Source organism: Chrysoperla carnea, chromosome 2 (assembly GCF_905475395.1).
Source record: "Chrysoperla carnea chromosome 2, inChrCarn1.1, whole genome shotgun sequence".
NCBI lineage: Eukaryota > Metazoa > Arthropoda > Insecta > Neuroptera > Chrysopidae > Chrysoperla > Chrysoperla carnea.
In genome coordinates, this window is record NC_058338.1 from 5,758,238 (window position 1) to 5,780,585 (window position 22,348).

Genomic DNA, 22,348 nt, shown 5'->3' on the forward strand with positions numbered 1-22,348 from the left:
CCGTCCGTCCGTCCGCTCGTCAACTCGATAACTCAAAAACGAAAAATGATATCAAATAGAAATTTTTACAGCGTGCTCAGGACAAAAAAAGGGAGGTCGAGTTCGTAAACGGGCAACATAGGTGGGTCTTGGATTCGTAGGACCCATTTTGTAAATCGTTAGAAATAGAAAAAAAGTTTAAATGTAAAAAATGTTCCTTATAACAAAATAAACAACTTTTGTTTGAAACATTTTTTCGTAAACATCACTGTTTACCCGGGATGTATGTGTGACATGTATGTGTGTGTTATGTGACAGTGTAATCAACACAGTCTATGCATGGTATTTTAACAATTAACTCAGTCAATTCTTTGTTTTCACTTGTTTAAATAATTTTTAGAACTATACAAATTAGAAGTAATACTGCATTTACAAACGACTGCAGAGGAAGTACAATTTGATTAATAGCAAAGTTATAATTTAATTTGATATTTTTATATTTAATATAATTATCATATTTATATTATTGATATGTGTTGTGTGTATTCATTGTGCAGTGCAGTGAGCCACTTCTTATTACAAGTTATCTCTAAATTCCGTGTAGGTATTATTTATTCATTCCTGATATGGTACGATTAGAAATCATTTTTTTTAAAACAGTCATCAAGAATCATCTTCTTTTCTACCACAAATTTATCTAGTCTAAAATTTTTATTTTGTACACAGTGTCACAAGAAAGGCTGTCATAGTTTTTGGAAATACTTTTAAATAGAATAGTCGCAAAGCGCGAAAATCTACAAAAATAAGAGAATATAATCGATTGAGAATTATTATGAAAATCAGAAAATATGAGTTTTAATTTATACGTTACATACATTATGTATGTGTTTGTTTGCTTATGTTGCTTTACTTACATGACGTAAAAAACAAACTTAGGCGTACTCAACTCTGTTTATACATGGTATTTCAACAATTAACTCTGTCAATTGTTTGTTTTCACTTGTTTTTCAGTAATTTTATCTGCCCTAAAAATACGTTATTCTCTTCTGTCACTCTCACTATTTTATAATTGCAAATATTTTGTGCTATGTCAATTATAATTAATTAAAATCATTAAATGGGCGTGAAGGAAATTAATTTTATTTGTGTTGTTTCTATTTGCAAGTGAAATAATATTTGTACGATGCGATAGTTCAATTACAAGTAAGTACTTACTAAACACTCCGGTATCTGGTGACATAAGAGAGTGTACAGTTCGTGGCCCTCAACAATTATTTTGAGTCATTATGTATTTTTGTGGGTAACTGAATCGAAATTTTATAACTTGCCCCACAATATCGCGAATTCGAGAGAGGAAAGAGAACATGGACGTAATACTTGTGATGTCTGTGTCTGTCTTCGCTTCGCCTTGCTCGACTTTACAAAAAAACTGTTTTTTGTACCCCAATCAAAGGTAACACGAAGTGGGTTGTATATGTTACGGTAAAATCTCTTAACCAACCAAAAGTACTTTCAACTGGCAAAATCAGTCAAAAGTAATTTTGACCGTAGGCTTTCGACAATAGTACTTTTGACTGAAATAACAGTCAAAAATATTATTGCCCAATGCAGTTGGTCAAAAGTAGTTTTGACTAACTGATTTTTCCTTACCTTTAATTACTTTCAATTGAAGTTTAGTTAAATAAAAAGCAAAAAAACCGTGCTAACCCAATCCCATTGAAGGCATGGCAAACCCGTCGATAAAGTTATTTTGACACCGGGTTTTTTTTTAATGGAGTTGAAATGACCGAGATATTTTGACTAAAAGCGTAAGGCAAAATCACTTTTGACCGCAAATTTACTAAAAGCACTATTAACCAATGATTTTCAGGCTAAACTACTATGGACCAACCTGTGTAGTCAAAAGTACTTTTGCCTGCTTTTTTCAGTTTAAAGTTCTTTTGACCGGCCAAGCATATCATATGTTTGTCCTTGTCTAACGCATTATTAAGTTAAGGGTTTATACATATGTTAGACAAGAAACCTGGCCACAAACAAGAACAAATATAAATAATGATGTAGAACAATGTTGATCTATTTTATGTGTCAAGATTCAGATTTTTTGCGCCTGGCAAAATATTCATATGAGGAAAAAGTAAATCGGAAACCATACACAATGTTGGAAAGATATTTAAAAACAAAATAAAATCATTTTAGTAACTTTTATCCCCAGATGAATATTTGTCCAGGTGTAAGCGAAAAACAAAATTTGGCACATAAAAATGGCTTTAGCAAAAAAACTATACTTCTGTAGATTTCGAGTTCGTAACCTTGAAATATCGATCCAGCGACCCAAAAAAGGATACTTGAAATTTATCTCGCACATTGCGAATTATGTGATGACCAGATATCGGAGTATTACTAACTCTAGCAGTCAGTGGTAGGTAGTTACTAGTTAGTGATATTTGTATGCAAAACAAAACAATAACACTTAACTCGTGTATTATCAGGGCCGGATTAACAAGTAGGCAGAATAGGCAGTTGCCTGGGGCCCCCGGTTTTAGGGGGCCCCCGAAAAATGAAAAAGACTTCTAAAATTTTCTTACAAACATAAAATTCTAGAGAGTGAAAGAAAAATATAATCAGAACTTGTAATATTTGGGGTTGCGCAGGGACAAATAGGACACAACTAAACAACGTACAGGATAATTTAGAAATTTAATTAAGAATTAATATACATAGAAAAATGTTCGTATTAAAGTTCATCAATATTCATGAAATAAAATCACATCAGTGTTCATACTAAATTAACGCATGTAATACAGTTTAGATACGCTGCTATACAACAACCTCAATACAGTTTAGATACGCTGCTATACAGCAAACACAATACAGTTTAAATACGCTGCTATACGCCAAACACAATACAGTTTAAATACGCTGTTATACGCCAAACACACTTCAGTTTAAATACGCTGCTTTTCGCCCAAACACTGACGCACAAAAAACTCATAGTCATTTGTATAAGATTCTAATGGAAGATCAATTAGCCGATGTATTTCCTAACACAGAAATAGCTCTTCGGATTTTTTTAACATTAATGATCACAAATTGTTCTGCCGAACGATCCTTCTCGCAATTAAAAAGAATCAAAGCTGCTGAAAGAGCTACAACGCGACAAGAGCGACTCGAGATGTTAGGTATACTTTGCATTGAGTCAGATTTATTGAACAAAATCGATACTGATGATATAATTGATGAATTTGCCGAAAACAAATGTAGAAAACGACATGTTTAAAATGTAGATAGTAATTTTATTGATATTATTACATTGGGACAATAAAATTTTTATGAAAGATAAAAGTTTGTATTTTTTAATCGAAAAAAGAAGGGAACGGACGTGAAAAAAAAGGGCCCCCAAATTGATGGTTGCCTAGGGCCCCGTTGAGGGTTAATCCGGCCCTGTGTATTATACTCGTATATATTTTAAAAATAGATTTATAATATTCATTTAAATTTATTTATTGCTTCATTGAATAAGCTAAGGTATTTAATCATTTATTATTATTTGTTGGAATTGAAAACAGAATTCAATTACTACCGCATCACAATCATACAAACATACATAATAATTTTTAAACGCTTTATTTACTGTATACTAATTATTTTAACTTTTAATATCACCACCATATGGAAACTTTTTATTATTTTTTTTATGAAAAAAGTTATTCTTGATAAAAAAACATAGCCTAGAACAGGCATGGGCGAGTTATTTTAAGTAAACGCCACCATTGTTATAACTTTATTGTGTGTCATAAACTTTATTGTGTGTCTCTTTATCTAAGTCCGCATTGCTCATAGAGGAGGAAGCGAGACGGGTATACGGCTCTTCTACCTATCTCAGTTTCTCTAATAGTAATGAGATAGGTAGAAAAAAAATGTTGTCTCTCTGTCTTACTCGTATTATTGGTTGACACTGGTTAGGTTGTCGCGCTCTTGCTTGTTATTTAGTTACAGAAGTGTGAGAGACTTCTCTGAGTCACATTTGCCCATGCCTGGCCTAGAACGCAATTTTGTATTCATACCCTTTACGAGGTTTGTCGAAAAACATCAATTTTGTTTAATGAGTTATCTTTAGTTTTTAAAAATAACGACAATTGTTGAATAAATCTACCAGATTTTCATAAAGAATTCAATAATTTTTTGTTAAATATGCTTTTTTTGTAATAAAAAATACATAAAAAGAGTTTTCCGATTCTGGAACGATCCGCGCGAACCTTCACGCGGGCGGTATCTCAACATTGTTTTCTTTGGTGACGTTTTCTTGAATATCTCTGCACTGAAAAAAAAAAATTTCTTTTCGTTTGCCTTAAATATAGGATTTGGTTACTACGAACACATACCTTTCCTGTCTAGCCAATGTGTGGTTGTGTTAACTACATGATGATTGTTGTTACTAATTTACAGAGAGTTTGAAACTTATTGATCATTTTTATAATATATAACATATCTCGTGAGTTCAAGCATCCAATAAACCTGCTCATGTGATTGTGTCCGTAAAATTATTCACGAAAAACAAAACTGATATCTAATTACCAAGTAAAAATGTTTTTTAATAAATCTTTAATCAAATTTCAATTAATTAATTTAAAAAAATAAGTTTTTAATTATTACAAAATTAAGTTTACAAACACACGAAAAAATAAACAGGAATACAAAAGATAAACTTCCTTCGAAAGATACAAAGAATCAAAAATTTTTTTTAATATTTTTTTTTTTATCACAATAAAAAAACAACTCGGCCCCAACAACTCAATTAAATTTACACATACTTCGAAACAAAGAGGAAAACTTGGTAAAATTTATTTTGTTCACATAAACCGTTTATGAAAATGCAGCAAGCCGATATAAACCACGTTTTTCATGAACCACACCTAATTTAACACCACGTCGTAAGACCTTATGTACAAACCATCGTATTTGTCTCGAAGGTATGGTCGAATATTCGGCATTAATAAACGGTAATAATCGATGTAATGTTGAATCACGTATTCCTTTCATCAAACGAAATGTTTTTATTTCAATAGCACGTTTTTGCTGATCCATGATGGACCCAGTCCCACAAGTTAATATACCCATTATTATCTCGATAACTTAATACAGCATAAAATTTTGAAAAAAATTAGTTAATGTAAATAATTTGGTTATTTGGAATAATGATTTCAAAAAATTTTTGTTATTTTTCTTCATGGTCATAGCAACTATTCAAAATATTGTTTTATATTAATTTGGTGTGGTGAGCTCATGACATCTATATACTGATTATTATATTGAAAAATACAATATAGATAAATCCCTAGTACGATATTCGTTGTGTGCGTAGTCATGGTAGGCACCATAAAATCGATGCCAGCGCTTCCAGTGAAAAGTTTTGACGATTAAGAAGGCTGTTATGACTAACTTGCAATTCTTTACATGTTAATGTTATAGAAAATTTCAAGTGAAAATTATTGAAAAATACTAATTAATTAAACTTAATGCATTAAAAATTGTGGAAATAAGAAATCAAATTGCACAAATATTATTTTTCAAATGTAAATTATCATAATTATTTATTTAAATTTGTGAGACAATAATATTAAATTTGAAATGTAAGTCATAAATACAATCCATACAATTATATATGCATCCATACAATTCTATAATTAAAGTAGTGTATCGTTGTCATGGAAACGAAACTCGCGCTCGGTGCGAATAGATAAATCTCTCGCATTTTGCAGGATCGTAGAAATAAGACCCAAATTACTTACTTTGGGGTACGTCATAACGTGGCATTTTCATATAACAAAAATAACTTTAAAAGATAGAGGTAACTAAAAAATTTTTCAATGCTTTCAGAAACTGATAACAGAATGTACTTGATATATCATTAAAATAATATAATTAATTATGTGTATTGACTTGGGGGGTACACTTCAACATTCAACTATTCACCATTCTACTATTGGATTAATTTTATAAAATTGTACTCGGACTTGATTATATAATTAATTACTAGTATGATACACGAATGCATTAATGCCACAAATATCAATTAAGTTCACGCTGCTAGTCATACATTAGTTCCACAAATTGTTTGTCTGCAATTTCGATAAAACTCATTTGATGATTGGAAGCATAGTTTCTGAAATATCATCAAAAACCCCAAAGAGTGATATCTCGGATCGATTTCAAAAAATATTTATTAAATAGTCAAATGAATTAAATTTTTTTGTCTGATTACTCATGTCGATTTTTTTTATCGTCCCCGCCAATTAAAAATTATAATGCTCTGAAACCAAGTCATCGCGGTTATTCTATATCATAGACTCCCCCAAAGTACCCAAGGCCCCCAATTTATTAAAGACGTACCTGATCGAGCAAATTTTATAATAGTATCGACTGATTTTGATCGTTAAAATAGGCAAGATAGTTAAAACAGGCAAAAACATGAAATTATAAAATTTATTTACGTATTTCTGTGTATTTTTAGTATTCCCTGTTTATTTAGATCATAATATAATGTACGTCTATTGTGTACTTGACCGATTTTTATGAAACTTGTTGCTTTTGTGTTTAAAAAAAAGAATTAGTTCAAAATTTATTCAAATATAGTTTATTTTCTATTTAATTTTATGGCCGATTATAAACTATTCGACTTGCATTTTTTATTCTTTACACAAGCAAGCGTGACAAAATACTTAAACCGATTTGATTATTAAAAATACTTATGTTTTAAATTATCAAACACGAATGATTCATACCCAAGTTTAATTTTATCCTAGATAAAATTATAGATAATCAACTTAGAACAGTAAAATTCGTCTACCAAGAGATATGAATACGTGGAGCAAGCCAGGGACCAAAACTTACTTAGGATTTTATTTTCAAAAAAGTTAGGATTCCGTACCAAAATGTCACTTGTAAAAACATTCATTGATGCGACTACATGAAACTTCTCTATTATTAATTATTAAATTGAATGAGGGAAGCATGAGGATCGTCATAAAAAAGGATTCGACTGTATATAAAATGAAAAATGCTCTATTTTTTAAAAGTATCTTTTACGGAAGCAAATCGTTGTTATACAGTAACAGTTTTATTTTAGTTCCGTTTATCATGTTTTATTAAAAAACTCTTTCTTTGAATTTCTTTTCACAAGTTATTTATGTTAAATACATATCTACTTTCATTGTCAGTGAATAAGTCTGTAATATTAAATGCGATAATTTTCCTGATCCAAGAATATAAAGTTCGATGTTCTCCATCGAATTTACATGACATATATTACATAATTAGGCCTTACATATGTGTATGCATAAAGGATTCTATTTGATAGCTGATTTAGACTATTTTATTATTTAACATAAGTGCTTTATTAATAATAAATATTGATTTATCTAAATATAAAATTATAACGGGTGTCCTGTAAACTTCCAATACATGCCCTAATTTTATTAGTATGAAATAAAAAATTTTAGTATGTATCATGTTTTTATAACGGACTTAAAAGTATTTGAAATGATAAATAGCTATTTAAATACTAGTAAGATTGGAAACGAAAAACATGGGGTCTGCTACATGCGCCCCATGTGTTTCGTTTCCAAATTTACAATTATTTTAATAACTATTTACTATTTTATACTTTTTAGTTCGTTATAAAACATGGTATATTAAATTTTTTTTATATTTTTTTCTGCTTCTTAGGGCTATGTGAGTGTATTGTCTATCCATTTCTGAGCTATGCATTGTTCAAATTTAAAATCTCTAGCTTATCGGGAAGTTAGTTTAAAATCAATTACAAAATTCCACCCGACCCTAAAAAGCATTTTCTTCATCTTTCTCTCCTCCTTTTTGTTTTTCTTCTTCTTTTTGTAGAGCAATGTTTTTCGTTAATTTATGTATATGCTAGTCAGTGGAAAAAATGAGAAATTTTCACTTAGCACACAACTAAGAATTCACTTTCTTTTCGAAGGTAATTTAAAAGAAAAAAATCAATAATCAAAAGTTATATATTATTTTATATATTCAAATTATGTAGGTATTCCTTGAAGATGTTGAATTCATTTCTACACTAGAGCAGTAGATCGAGTGTAGTGAATGAGTGTCTCTTGAGATAATACGACTGTATGGTATGTATGGCTCATAGTCTCATTCATACTACCTTTAATATTCTGTCATGTTCTCATGTTTACTTTCATGCTTATCATCACTTGATCTTGTTAATACAACACAATAACATTATAGCAACATTCTATAGAATTTATGGGAACACTAGGTCTTACCATCTGGGTTACATAGAACGATAGAAAATTCTTATCGTGCAAGGAAATTTAATATTTGTTTATTATTATTTTGTTAACTTTAATATAAACAATTTAAAATGGGGGAAGACTATTTATTAGTACATGAAAGTTTACAAGAAATTATTATTTATAAAGAGTAAAAATTTGCATATAGGTACCCAACATTTTTTTTACACGGTTCTCAAAACTGAAAGAAAGGTTTTGTTTATTAAAAAACTAGCTGTGAACTACCCGCTTTGCTGGGCAACATCCCCACTTGCACCCCTCCCTCTACATTTCTTTGCGTGGGATAACAGTTTTGTAATGTACACGTCATGCTCTTTTATTTGATACCCCACTTAGGTATATTTGTAAATATTCGATAATTCCTTCCCACTTTCTCGCTACACTTTTCTACCCTCCGAATGTTAAAAGTAGATAAAAACAATAGATCTTTGAAGCTGGTTGTATATCGTGTCAATATTTGAGCTTAATCGATGCACAACTTTTTTATTTTTTGAAGCATATCCCTTTCAACCACTATTTCAACCCCTTACTCTACTATAATATGGATGTATTATACATAAAAACCTTCCTCTTGAATCACTCTATCTATTAAAAAACCCCCATCAAAATCCGTTGCGTAGTTTCAAAGATTTAAGCATACAAAGGGACATAGGAACAGAGAAAGCGACTTTGTTTTATACTATGTATTGATGGAAATGTAATATACTATCGAGACCAGAGACAGCACAAAAAGTCTACAATTTCTCTTCAGGCTTCTAACGTTGTATATAACATTCATAGAGATTTCATACAAGCCCTCCAAGCATGTCCGTGTGCAAGAGAAGGATTTTGGCGGTCAAAACCCCTTCCATAAAGAATGTTTCCACAATATAGTCTTGTAAATGCACTCATTTATAAGGCGCATTTCCACCGACGAATCAGATATCCATGCATAGTTCGAGCTCGGTATATTATTTGACTTTCGTCTTTGAATCGAATACTTCCAACAGAAAACTTGGATCATGGCAGGGCTATTGAACTAGCTAATACTGCGAAAAATATCTTGATTGAAAGAATTAAAAACGCTGGAGAAAAGTTCAGGAAAATTTTCGATACCATGAGCGATATCTGCGATGAATACGGCATAGAAGTGCAGAAACTAAGGTTCGTAAAATGAGGGTAAAATAATTAAAAGTGTCACTCCAGTTTTATCCTAAGGATTTTAAATTTCTGTTCGTAATTAATTATTTTCTGTATATGTAAAGGCTAATGAATTATTCACGAAATGCATCTAAAATCGGTCATATCGTTTTAAAGTTTTAAACGAACAGACAAAGCGTTTAATATTAATGTAATAAAGATATGCATCGTTCATGTACAAAGTTTAATTCTATTTAATGCAATTAAGTGTATATGTGATATTACCTTCAAAGTTTGAAATCAGAAACAAAATGCAACACACTTGGTCACATTGACGTAATATTACCAGTTAAATCTTAAAGGCGAATTCTTACTTTTTTATTTTATCTCACTAAAAATTCACGATTTTCGAAATATTCTTTATTTTCTGTTTAATTGCAATTTTAATGTTTAAATTCTCAAAACTTATATCAGTTTTTCATACTAAATTCATCTTAAAGTCTACTAATATCAATTCAGTTTTGTGTCGCAATTGTGAATAATTGAATTACGTATACAGTCGATATGAGGTTGTGTCAACCTCATCAATAAAATAGCTCATACATCAGAATAACACATGAACTACAATTTATAAAGATATATATTTTTTTTAAATTTTAATTTATTCTGACATTTTACTCCCCCATCTATGATCATCATTTTAAACCATAAATTGAAATCGATAACTGAACTTTAATTTACAATATTGTACAGTAATATTAAGCATTGTCTTGTATTCGATCTCCGATGATAACATGTGCAAATAAGGGTGAATACAGTTTTATAGTTTTAGTTGTATTTATTATTTGTAAAACTTTTCATAATTAGATTTGATGAGTTTTTGTATTTGTATTCCGTAAAAATGTATCTACAATTGTTATTATTTATAACTTAACTTTAATTTGTAATATGTTTATAGTCAAATTCTGTTATAACGACACGGTACCGACTGAAGAAAGCGACATATCGGTTATGGTGAACATTAAAAAGCTCATTTAGCGACTTGATGTCATTTCTACTCGATGAAATCATGATAGAAACTAAAAGTACCTACATATCGTTATTTAAATTTATAATGTCACGTTGTTTGACATTGACATGATGGACTCCTAAACTGCTGAACCGATTTTAAATTTGATTTGCACGTCGTGTGCAATTCGATCGAACTTGAAAGATAGGATAACTTACATCTCAATTTATAGTCAAATTATTTGTCTATTATTTGACAGTCACAATTATCTGTTAGCTCCAAATGATTCTGACAGATGGCGATATCTGTTGACTGGATTGAATAAGTATTAAAATAGATGGCGCTATTTTAAAAATACAAACAAGAACCTTAAAATAATATAACAAGAATCTTAGCCACAGCAACGCGTGGCCGGGTTTGCTAGTAGTATTGTATGTAATCTGTGCATTTTTTGTGACACTGAGATTACTATCGGATATAATGATCGTAATTGCATGGTGTCTTCGATGTCGTTATAATTGATTTTGACTGTATTAATTTGTAGTGTTTATTATATTTATTTATTTATTTACTTACTTTTTACTATTGTTTCTCTTGAGTGTGTTTGTTATATTTAATTTTATTTATATTTTCTTTTTTGTGCAATGTCAGCATTCACAACAATGGATTTAAATGCTGTCATGAATGTTATTAAACCTTTGCAACATGCTACAAGTAAGGGATCTACTACAACTAACTACTCTTTTAGTACTATTATGCAAATTTTGTTGAAGCTTGCTAGTGCTTGAAGGTTAAAATAAAAATCTTTTTATAATTTGACAAGTGAAGTTATGAGTTGATTCATTTTCATTCAAGCAAACCGACATGTGCGCAATTTTTGTCTGGTATTGTTTGTGTTTTTGTAAATTCAGTCATTTTTATAAGATGGGAAAAAAAGTTATGACCTTATTATGACTATAAATTTTTGTTAAGGATGTATGAGCATGGTAGTGGGGGCACAAATTTAAAAATAGATATTTTCAATTTTGATGATAAATTTATATTATTACTTGACGATATAAGACGAAAAGTAAGAATAAAATTTTTCGATATCTGGCTTAATTTTCAAAATATCGAAAATTGAAAATTTTGTTTAATTATTTAGCTTTCGATATTTCGAAAACAAAGACACATATCGAAAAATTTTATTCTTATTTTTCGTCTACATTCATGAAGTTATAACAAAATTCATCATCAAAATTGAAAATAAGATAAAAATAATTTCAACCCTTAATCTACCCTGCTCTTACATCCCTTATATTGACGGTGACACTTAGTTTTTTTCTTTTCTAATTCATTGCTAATATGTTTACTTTCTATTAAAAAGTTTTTTTTAAATTTGTTTTCATTCATTCCAAATGAAAATTATCAAAAACTTCCAAAATATGTCGTTTTTTGAGATTCCTCCATAAGAGCCAATGTATTTTATATCGATTTTTAATGACTTTTTTCTTAAAAATTTGCACGGACACCTAAGCTGAAATTTTAACCACATATTCTTTGAGTAAAAGACTACCTACAAACAAATTTTGAGCCTTTAAATCAAACATTGTTGTCATGCTCATACATCCTTAATGTAAAGTTGCTTCACAATTAAACCGTCCGTAAGTTATCAAGAGTAAGGAATAAGGTCCAAAACGCAGTACTAGTAACTAGCTTCTAAATAACCTGTAGTATCAGCCAAATTTCTACGTTTAGTAATTTTTAAGAAAACGATATACATTTAAAATTTGAGGTTACGGAATCCTAAAAGAATAATGCTTTAATCAAGTTCAGAGTTTAATAATTTACGCCCAATTAAGAGATGCAAACCCACTTGGTAGTTTTTTTTAGATATTAGGTTCATTTCACTTTTGAGTTTGTTCTAAATTACTTCAACTAAAATAGATTTGTGTCAAAATGTTAAATTTGCAAACACAATACCTTGAAGTTGGTCTATTTTAAAAGAAGCCATACTAAAAACTATTATAATAATTATACTGCATAAAAATATTCTTTATTATATAAATTATGCATTTCTTTAAGTCTTGCTATGGGCATATCGACAGAAAATTCTAAATTTGTGTAAACTTATTAGGAATATAATAATACATTAACCAAAAAAATTTGAAGTCGATTGACCATCTCTAACTCGAGTTAAATACAATTAAAGTTCAGATAATTAACATGGAGAGCAAAGGAAAGGTTTCGTTTTGTTGTGTTTTTAACAAGTTTTTTAATTCTAGAAAAAAAACTAGATTTAAGATATTTTCAAAAAACTAACTGAACATTCATGAATTTGTGCATGTTAGTTTAAAAAAAAACAAAAACTATTGACCCCTTCATTCTTGAGATATAGTCACTCAAAGTTATTTAATTTTTTTGTATAACAGAAACAATTATATTTAGAGTATAAGTAGTGTAAGAGAGATGTCTATTTTATACAGAATTACAGATGTTTATTATCATGCTATCATCATACAGAATACGTGATAAATGGACAGTCGAGTTAAAAGCATGTTAAAATAATACTTATTAGAGTGTGCTAAGCATATCTATACGTACATACCACTGCTGTATGATGTAGTACACTATTTTTACAATATTGTACAAAGACAACCACCTTAATACAAATCTTTACAACCCCGCCATTGTTTGCATAAAATTGAAAGAACCTTAATTTCAGAAAAACTAAATATTTTGAAAACTCACAAATTTTTGGAAGAATATACATACTTACAATTCTAGTAACAAGCAAAATTTGAGTTTAAGCTACTAATTTACTAATTCAAATGTTAGGTCTATCGTGAAATATTTTTCATAAAATGACTTAAGGTAGTACCTACACGAAAGTGATATTCCAAGAATTTCTCAAAACTCAGAATATAAAATATTTAATTCATAATACACTTGCTGTTAAAATTAGAAGATGATTTACCATGCCATACATGAGATATTAGCAATTAAAAGTGACGCAATTTGTACGTGTACATGGGAGAAGTGTATAAAAATACACAAATTTACAAATATTATATTTATTTACCAATGAATGACGTCCACCATCTCTATGAAAAACTAATATAATGTAGAATACTATATTTAGAAAATATATAAATAAAAATAAAAATTATTTACCATATAGTTTCGATAAAAAACTTAAATAAATAACTCGTTTTAGCGATGATTTTTGTGGAAAGCATATAAAAACTAATGGTAAAGGTATATGTCAAAGTATGTGTGTGTATACGTATAGAATTTATAATAGTGAGTAACTACAGTCTTTTGAAAATAATATATGGTATATGTATAATAGTCATAGCACAGTCAATGCACTGAATGATAGTATTAGTCCAAAACTTTTTGACTGGACGGTCGCGGAGGAACTACCTTAATGTTATTTATATACACAATTTTTCGTATATCAAAAATATATTTCTGATTATCGTATCAAAACTTGTGGTTTTATAAAATTTTGAACGTGTCAAAATGCAATGTGGTAACCTTTTTTTTTAAAATTGAACATTATCAACTTTTGATATGAAACTTATTTGAAAAAATATTGTTTCAAAAATAAAGCGTGTGTTAAAAATTCTGGTTGTGGAATTGTTTTATCTTTAATTAACTTTTTCAACATTATTGATTTAGAAATATAGTTCAAATCGATAACTAATTGACTATTCCTAGAAGAAGTCACGATACCAGAAGATAGAATATTCAAACAGAAATGGAAATTGAATGAGCTATTTAAATACTATAATTAGACCCGGTAAAGTCTATCATTAAGCATGAATAATTTTTGCAGAATCGCAAAAATTTTTGCTTTAATTGCATTTTAAGTGCTTGATTTTTGTTAAGAGAGCATGTAGCGCGGAAATCCACCAATAAATAACGACTCGGTCAATATAATAATATCCTACCGAGTTACCCACCGGCAACCTGTAGTATTACGTTCAGGAGCTTTTTTTAAACAGGACTTAAATTGGGGCAAATCTATCGAGTGTGCGAAAAAACTTTGATAGAATAAATATTCTCATTTTTATCAAATTGTTGCGATATTCTAATACTCTTAGAGTGTGCTACCTCTCAAGGAAGTAACATTTGGGTTGAACTCAACCCAAGCTGTTACTGTCAAATTATATTATTTTTAAATTGTGCTTCTTGTCAAGAAAATGTCAAAAAATTAATAATATTAGTTCTTAATTTAACCGCTAGAGTATCTCTTAGTTCGAAAGCGCCATAAATTGAACTTTTTTCTAAAAGCTAATAATTCAATATTCATTCGAAATTCAAATATAATTTTTTTAAAATACATTGTTTGAATAGAATAATTTTTTTTTTAAAATGTATATGACTCAAAGTTTTTATGAGAACATAATAAAAATACTTTACTCTATGGAGACCATAAAACAATTATATTTGAAAATTTAATGTAGTTATTTTAAAATATTTCCATTAAATATTGAATTCAGTATATCAGTTTTTAATTAACAAACTTCATGATTGATGAGTTTATTGAAAATATTTTATTGGAACGAACCTGCATTGAGTATGCAAAAATTAAAGGGTACATTTTACTTTTAAATCTTTGAAGTTAAGAAAATACTATCTCTATTTAATCTTGTAAGACGCTAAGAAGTAATTATTTTCATGTCGAAGTATTATGTCTCAAAATATCTAAAATGTGCCACAAATATATTTTAATATATGATCTTAGTTATCACAACAAAACTTGAATTTGATTTTAATTGTACCGCTCTCCATTTCTATAAACTCAATAACAAGTAGCTCCCCGTTTATTAATGGAACAACCCCTGAAAATAATTTCTTTTGAATAAAGCATATTCTTGTTTATGAGTACTAACCGAATACTTTTTATTAGGGGATAATTTCATTATGTTTAAAAATCTTTCATCAAAATCTTTAAAAACATGCCGGTTCAAATGTTCTCTTACTACAGAGTGTCCCATGTTTCGATGGACATAGCTAGATCTACCAACTTATTAAGCAAGATTTACGGAAAACTATCAAGTTTTTAAATCATATCTGTCATTTAGACAGATGTTCGGTTGGCAACACTGTTGTAGACTACGGTTCAAATCCGGAGATTATTTGAAGCTGTCATTTTATGTTTTTTTCAAGTTCGCAAACGAAAATGTAATTTTATTTCCTTAGAAATATTTTAAGAATAGATTTCTATAGAAACAAATATACAATGCAACCGAATTCTAGTAAAAATTTTAAGCATCAGATAGATAACCTAAAAACCGGTTTCCAGTTTAGGAAATCCGGTAGGCTTTTAAAATAACCTCACATTTATTAATAAATGAAGATTGTTTTATTTTTAAATATAGAAATGATAAATTTAAAGTAATGTTATGAAAATTGCATAAATCTGAATGTCACAATTTAATTTATTTCTTTTCGATATATTTCTAGGTGTAATCGACGCTGCTGGTCGGTGGTGTGACACAGATTGTAGCAGGATGTCGCATCACAGCGATGATAATATGCTGGTTGCGACAAGTGATTCATTTTGGGAGCCAGGGAATTATAAGCGTACAACAAAACGTATTGAAGATGGTTACCGATTGTGTAGTGAGTTAATGACACTTGTTCAAGAACGTGCTGATATTGAAAAAGCGTATGCGAAAAGTTTACGAGCATGGTCAAAAAAGTGGAATGACTTAATTGAAAAAGGTAAATAAATAATCTTATATTATATAGGGTGCCCCTTTTAATTTTAAAACCGTGGTCATTTAGGATACATATTTCTCAAAATACTGTCCAAAACCCAAACTCGAAGAATGATTTCTCGGATCGATTGTAGGAAATTTCTTTGAAAATATTCGTCTGGTAATCAATGGACTAGATTTTCCAGACTTTTTTTCGATCCTAATTACTTCAGAAAAAGTATAAAATCGAGATGAAAATTTTTGTAGTTCTTTTATAATTTTAATTTTAATAGTTTGTTCTTCTATTTTAAAATATTTTGTTCTCATTAAAATATTTTGTTCTTCTAGGTCCTGAATATGGAACAACTGAAGCTGCTTGGAAAGGAGTTTTAGTAGAATCAGACCGGTTATGTGATTTACACCTACGAGTACGCGACAATTTATGTAACGACGTTATACAACAAGTAAAAACATGGCAAAAAGAAACGTATCACAAGGTAATTATTGCCAACTAATAATTCCCGAAAGTCGTCATTATTATATCACCGAATCATAATATAAACAGCTCAGTGGTCGTGCAGGTTAAAGCACAATCGTCTTTAAAACGTTCGGCTACTGGTTAATGGTCGTTTTTATTTCTAATTTGAATGTTTTTTTTTTATTTACAGTCAATGATTCACATAAAAGAACGAAAAGAAATGGAAGATCATTTCAAAAAAGTTCAAAAACCATGGTCAAAATTATTACAAAAAGTAGAAAAATGTAAAACAGATTATCATAATTCATGTAAAACTGAACGATCGGCATCTAATCAAGAACGTAACGCATCTGGAGATAGTTCACTTTCACCAGATCAGGTAAACATTTAATTCTAATTTAAAAAAAAATTCTGTATAATCAGCGCTTCTTTCTTTCTATTCAATCAAATTCAAATCGTTTTCAAAATTAAATTCCTATTTAAAAGTTTGTGTTTTTATAACTGAGTAAGGTGCTGCTTATACAGAGATTATTTTTTATTAAAAAAATATGTATACAAAATTTATTTTGATTTATGTTTTTTATTTATTTTTGGAATAGAGGATTACAGCGGTAAGAAGTTTGATTTTTTTAAAAATCTGTGTGAATGGGCTTTTTTATAACGCTAGTGTACTTATTAATTTTGTCTAAAGACGCATTTAACATTAAGCATGTTTGAAATTTTATTTGGAATAATCCATAATCATTGATAAACACCCGGTTATCATAACTTTTAACCATAAAATAAGAAACCTTATTTTCATAGCCAAATCCGCGCCTGCTACTGTATGTACCAAAAATCAGTCTCCGTTATAGAATAGAGAAACATTATTTTGCTCAATGAAAAGATTGTGATTTGTTGAAATAAAGCGACAAATTTTTGTATTAAGCTCTTATATACTTTAAGAAAAATAAATTTATAAGATAATTCCGGGCTTTCAAGACCGTAATTTCAAAGGCAACGGGTTTAACATGATAAAATATCGTTTGTGCACATAATTCAAGTTTCTGTTCACTGTAATTACATTTAACAAAAAGATTTGATTCGAAACAGGTTTAGTTTCCAAAGTTTATCGTATTTTATATTAGCTCATATTTAAAGCCAATAAGGGATGCCAATAATTTTGTTTTCCTAATTTGTTAACAATTCATTTCATTCACAAGTATCTAAAGCATTTTCATCAGTTTATGTCTGGTTTTATCATCTTTGATAAATTTAAATTATTGATTGTACTAAAGTAGTTTGAAAAATTCAATCAAGGTATCAAATGAGAATCAAAGATGATTGAACCCATTCGTATCTCTCATTCACTGAAAGTTACAAAACGGGTAAGAGATGCTATTTTGTGCAGATGAAGCTATAGAATTCTGGCTAGACGTCATGTAGAAAGCACACAGCTTATTTGCCGGGATTTCTCTCAAGATTGATGGATCCAATGTATTGGATTCAAACATTCTAAACCTGACGGCCTGCAAGTGCAAATAACATGTTTGGGGATTTCATCGGCCTCCCATACAGGCCCTAAAAATGAGATCATCAGAAATATCTATATTATTGATAACTGGGAACTGCAACTTGCCAACAGGCTATAATAATTTCCTTGATTCGGTAAATTACGAAACATCTTGCTATAGGAATGACAGGCTCAGATGAAAGGGTCGTTTAAGGCGACCCCTCTCGTGCCAACAAGTCCGCTGCTTCATTCGTTTTAACGACAGAGTGGCCTGGTGTCCAGATCAGTCTTTGCTATTCAGTGCTAAGCGATTAAATTCCTCGAAGCATTCATAAACTATCCTAGAATTTAGTAAAAGCTTCAAGAGTTTTCCAATGATAAAGAATATGCTCATAATTTCTCTGTAGGAGTTTTACCCTGAAATTCGATATCTTCATCCGTAATGACTCTAAATAATATAACTAATCAATAATCATCATCGTTAACATATAGCGTCGTGATTTTCAGTGTACGAGAGGTTTTAGTGTTACTTTCAGTTCAATTTAGTAATATCATCTAGCGTTCTTTTTTTAACTAAATCTTTAATAAACAAAAAATTGTATAAACTTTTAAAATAATTTGATAAATTTTATTATTATAGGTAAAGAAAATGGCAGAACGTGTACAAAAAAGTAAAGAGGAAGTGCAACGCAGTAAAGAAAAATATGAAGCGGCTTTACAGGAAATAAATGGTTACAATCCAAAATATATGGAAGATATGACGGATGTATTTGATAAATGTCAAGATATGGAAGCTCACAGACTACAATTTTTTAAAGAAATACTTTTTGGCGTTCATAAGTGCCTAAATATTAGCCAAGATCCAGTGTAAGTGTTTATTAATTATCTCTAAATTCACGTCACACTTAATATTTTTGTCCCGCTCAAGAAATAGGTTTTTGTATCTCTCTGTCAAAAAATATCTTTAAGAACTCTAGCACTGTTAAAGGTGTCGACTATTTTTAATAAAGTCTTTTTTTTTTAGATTACCTCAAATTTACGAAGAATTTTATCACACAATCAACAACGCAGATCATGAAAAAGATTTAAAATGGTGGTCGAATAATCACGGAGTAAATATGGCAATGAATTGGCCACAATTTGAGGTACGAAACAATTAAAAAAGTTCATTTTCAAATACAAAAAATTAATTATTTTTAGACATTTTATTTTTTATTTAAACCCAAGCATGGATTTTTTAAATTTCTCCATTTAAAAACAATTTTTTTTTTTTAAATATTAATAATTTGTACCATTTTAAGTGTTTAGCTTAGTTTTATTGTATTTTTTTTTGTTGTTGTTGCATGTCCCTTGTATGATGTGTGTGTTAAACAGGATTACACAGAAGAATTTAGAGACATATCAAAAGGCAAATCAAAGGAATCACTACCAGCTGGCAGTATCACATTAATCAATCAACGACCAGTCGGCGAGGAATTGCATGTATGCATCTCAATTTAATATTATTCATACAATTGTTGTTTTTTTTTTATATCATCAATCATGGGGTCATTTTAATTGAACGTTCCTTTTATATTAGGACTTGACCTATTTTATCACGTAAATTTCGACTGAATAAACCGTATTAAAGTGGCCCTGTTGATTTTATTTTGAAAATGCATGTTTATCAAATAATTTCGTGTTTAGAATGTGACCTAGTTCCATTTTAATCACACATTCTTAGATATCAAATTCAGCGTTCTAGCTTAGAGCTTAGTATAAATCAAATAAACTTTGACAAAATTTAATACTTAATTTTACTCAACAATATCAACCAGTAGAGATTTAAAAAATTCTTATATAATCGTTTTTTTACAATTTGAAGGATCCATTTTATGTCCGTTTTGTATGTATATTATGGCCAATAATTTTGGCATTGCTAAAAAGTTTGCCATTCTTATAAACTTGATCCCAATTTTCATTCAAGATATTGTATTTTTACCAGGCTATAAAGGAATTTAATCTATGCTTACGTTGACCCTCGTATTTTATATCCCCTCACGTTGAGAAAAAAGTCAAAATATTATCAAAAATAATCAAGTCTTATAGAATGTTTTTTTAAAGATTGTAATTTATTATTAATTTTTTTAGGATTATTCAACTCTAAATAATAAAACAGCTAAACCAAAACCAACGACTGTAGCACGAGTAAACACAGAAACAAATTCAAATAATAAATCAGAATCAGTGAATTCAAATTCGAATTCTAAACCAAGTTCAGAAAAAATAGAATCACCAACTAATCGAGCTTCAACAATCACGTATGTATTTTTTATTATTTGATTTCTCTTGAAAATGAAAGGCTACAGGGGATGTTTGAGTCGGAATATTTACTCTGGCTCATCTTGGGAGTCAAAAATCTGGAAGTTTCAGTTACTCTAACAGAATTTGATATCAGAAAACATTCCTTTCTGCAGATGATAGGTTCAAAGATCTAAAAATCAAATTATTTTCAACAGAAATGGTACAGCTGCTTCTGGTAAAGAACAGAATCCATTCGATGAAGAAGAATGGGATGAAGGTGATGCATCTGATGCGCTGGTCGATACAGGTGAACCTGGTGTTCCTGTTAAAGCTTTATACGATTATGAAGGTGCTGAAAGTGATGAACTTACATTTAAACAAGGTAAGAATGTTAATTTATTATTTAACTTCCTTATTCTTAGTTATAGTAAAATTACTAGCAAATAATGTAAATCTCTAGAAAGTAATATATATAGTACAATAAAATTAAATATCTGAGAGGAAAAAAGTATTGCATCTTTGATATTTGGCACAAGTTGTTTATTTGGTTGTAGCAAATAAACTGGAAATGTCCAGTCATTAAAGTTACGGAAGATAAATAAATATTTGAACCAAATTTAAATTTCATGAATATTCCCTATTACATCCTCCTTTTTTGGGAGTAAAAAAATCCTTTTTTTACAAATTATAAAAAGATGCAACAACTTTCTTTAATATCATGATTTTTTAAAATAACTTTATTGTACTAATAGTAGTGTTTAAAAAAATATTTCTCGTAGGTGACGTATTTGAAAAATTAGAAGACGAAGATGAACAAGGCTGGTGTAAAGGACGAAAAGATGGACGTGTTGGCCTATATCCAGCAAATTATGTTGAAGTTGTGTAGAAATTATTGTTAATTTATGTTTGCGCTGCTATTATCCACATAATAATTATATATAAATATAAATAATAATTTTACAAGAAACATTCATTAAAAAAAAAAACTGCAGTTAATTTTTCACTTCTTTTATTTTCTTTACTTTTTGTCTTCACAAACAAACAAACAAAAAAAAAACAATTTTTTACGAGACTTGCATTTGTTTTCCGTTTATTTTCGCTGTGTGTATATATTAAAGATTACACAAAAAAAATGTAGTTAAAAGCATTTTATTTTTCCAATCATCATAAAGAAAATGTATTACGTACTAAGGATATAAAAAAAATCACGATTTAAAAATACATAAAAATAGTCTGTATAGTTAATAATTAATAATAAAAAAAATTATATATTTGTTATAAATAATTTTAGAGTTGATATTTGAATTTTAACAAAATGTTTTTATTATTTTTTTTATTTATAATAATTCTATTTAATGTTTTTTTTTTCCTCTTTTCTTTCTTTCGTTGTTTAGAAAAGAAATTCACAATTGGACCTTTTCATTTAAGGATGAGCTTTATTTATTCGTGTAATTCCCTTTTAAAGAAGCAAAAAAAATTTATAGGAGAAAGTAATATTTATTAAATCCCTTTAATTTATTCTTTTCTTTTCTACAAATATCAAGATGGAATCGATTGTTCGTGATAACGTGATTAAACTCATGAAATAAGGAATACAATTTTTCGATATTTCATTTAGTTTTCAAGTTCAATCAATACTCGAAATTGAATTTTGATAATTATGGATAATTAAGGAGGATATAATATATGATTCATAACAGGGGACACTGAATTTATTAACAAGTTATTGGAAATTTAGATAACAACAATATTTCGAAAACTAAGTGAGGGATCGAAAAATTATGTATTTTTGATTTTTACGAATGAAATAAGAGTCGTTTCACGACGGTAATACAGAAGTGAAATACCTCTCTTCACAAGAAAATGACCAATGTCGCAGTGATTGAACACATGATTTTCCTCATCTTACCTATTTTAAAAAAAATATAGACTGATTTACTACTAGACTGATCCCCTCAAATTTCAAGG

General features: G+C 29.1%; 1 protein-coding gene across 2 annotated transcripts in view; it reads left to right on the forward strand.

Moving 5' to 3' along the window:
- The window catches only part of LOC123291607 (protein kinase C and casein kinase substrate in neurons protein 1), a 28,110-nt gene extending 6,811 nt beyond the window's left edge, over positions 1-21,299 (forward strand). Inside the window, exons 2-11 of one of the 2 annotated variants that reach the window (XM_044871950.1) lie at positions 15,892-16,152; positions 16,476-16,624; positions 16,796-16,984; positions 17,205-17,216; positions 18,738-18,964; positions 19,122-19,242; positions 19,472-19,579; positions 20,228-20,397; positions 20,596-20,762; positions 21,160-21,299. In XM_044871950.1, the coding sequence (XP_044727885.1) occupies positions 15,939-16,152; positions 16,476-16,624; positions 16,796-16,984; positions 17,205-17,216; positions 18,738-18,964; positions 19,122-19,242; positions 19,472-19,579; positions 20,228-20,397; positions 20,596-20,762; positions 21,160-21,266 (1,464 nt within the window). In that variant the 5' untranslated portion in view covers positions 15,892-15,938 and the 3' untranslated portion in view covers positions 21,267-21,299. The remainder of the gene's footprint in view (positions 1-15,891; positions 16,153-16,475; positions 16,625-16,795; positions 16,985-17,204; positions 17,217-18,737; positions 18,965-19,121; positions 19,243-19,471; positions 19,580-20,227; positions 20,398-20,595; positions 20,763-21,159) is intronic. The other variant, XM_044871951.1, reaches the window with a different exon arrangement.
- Positions 21,300-22,348: the final 1,049 nt, after the last annotated feature.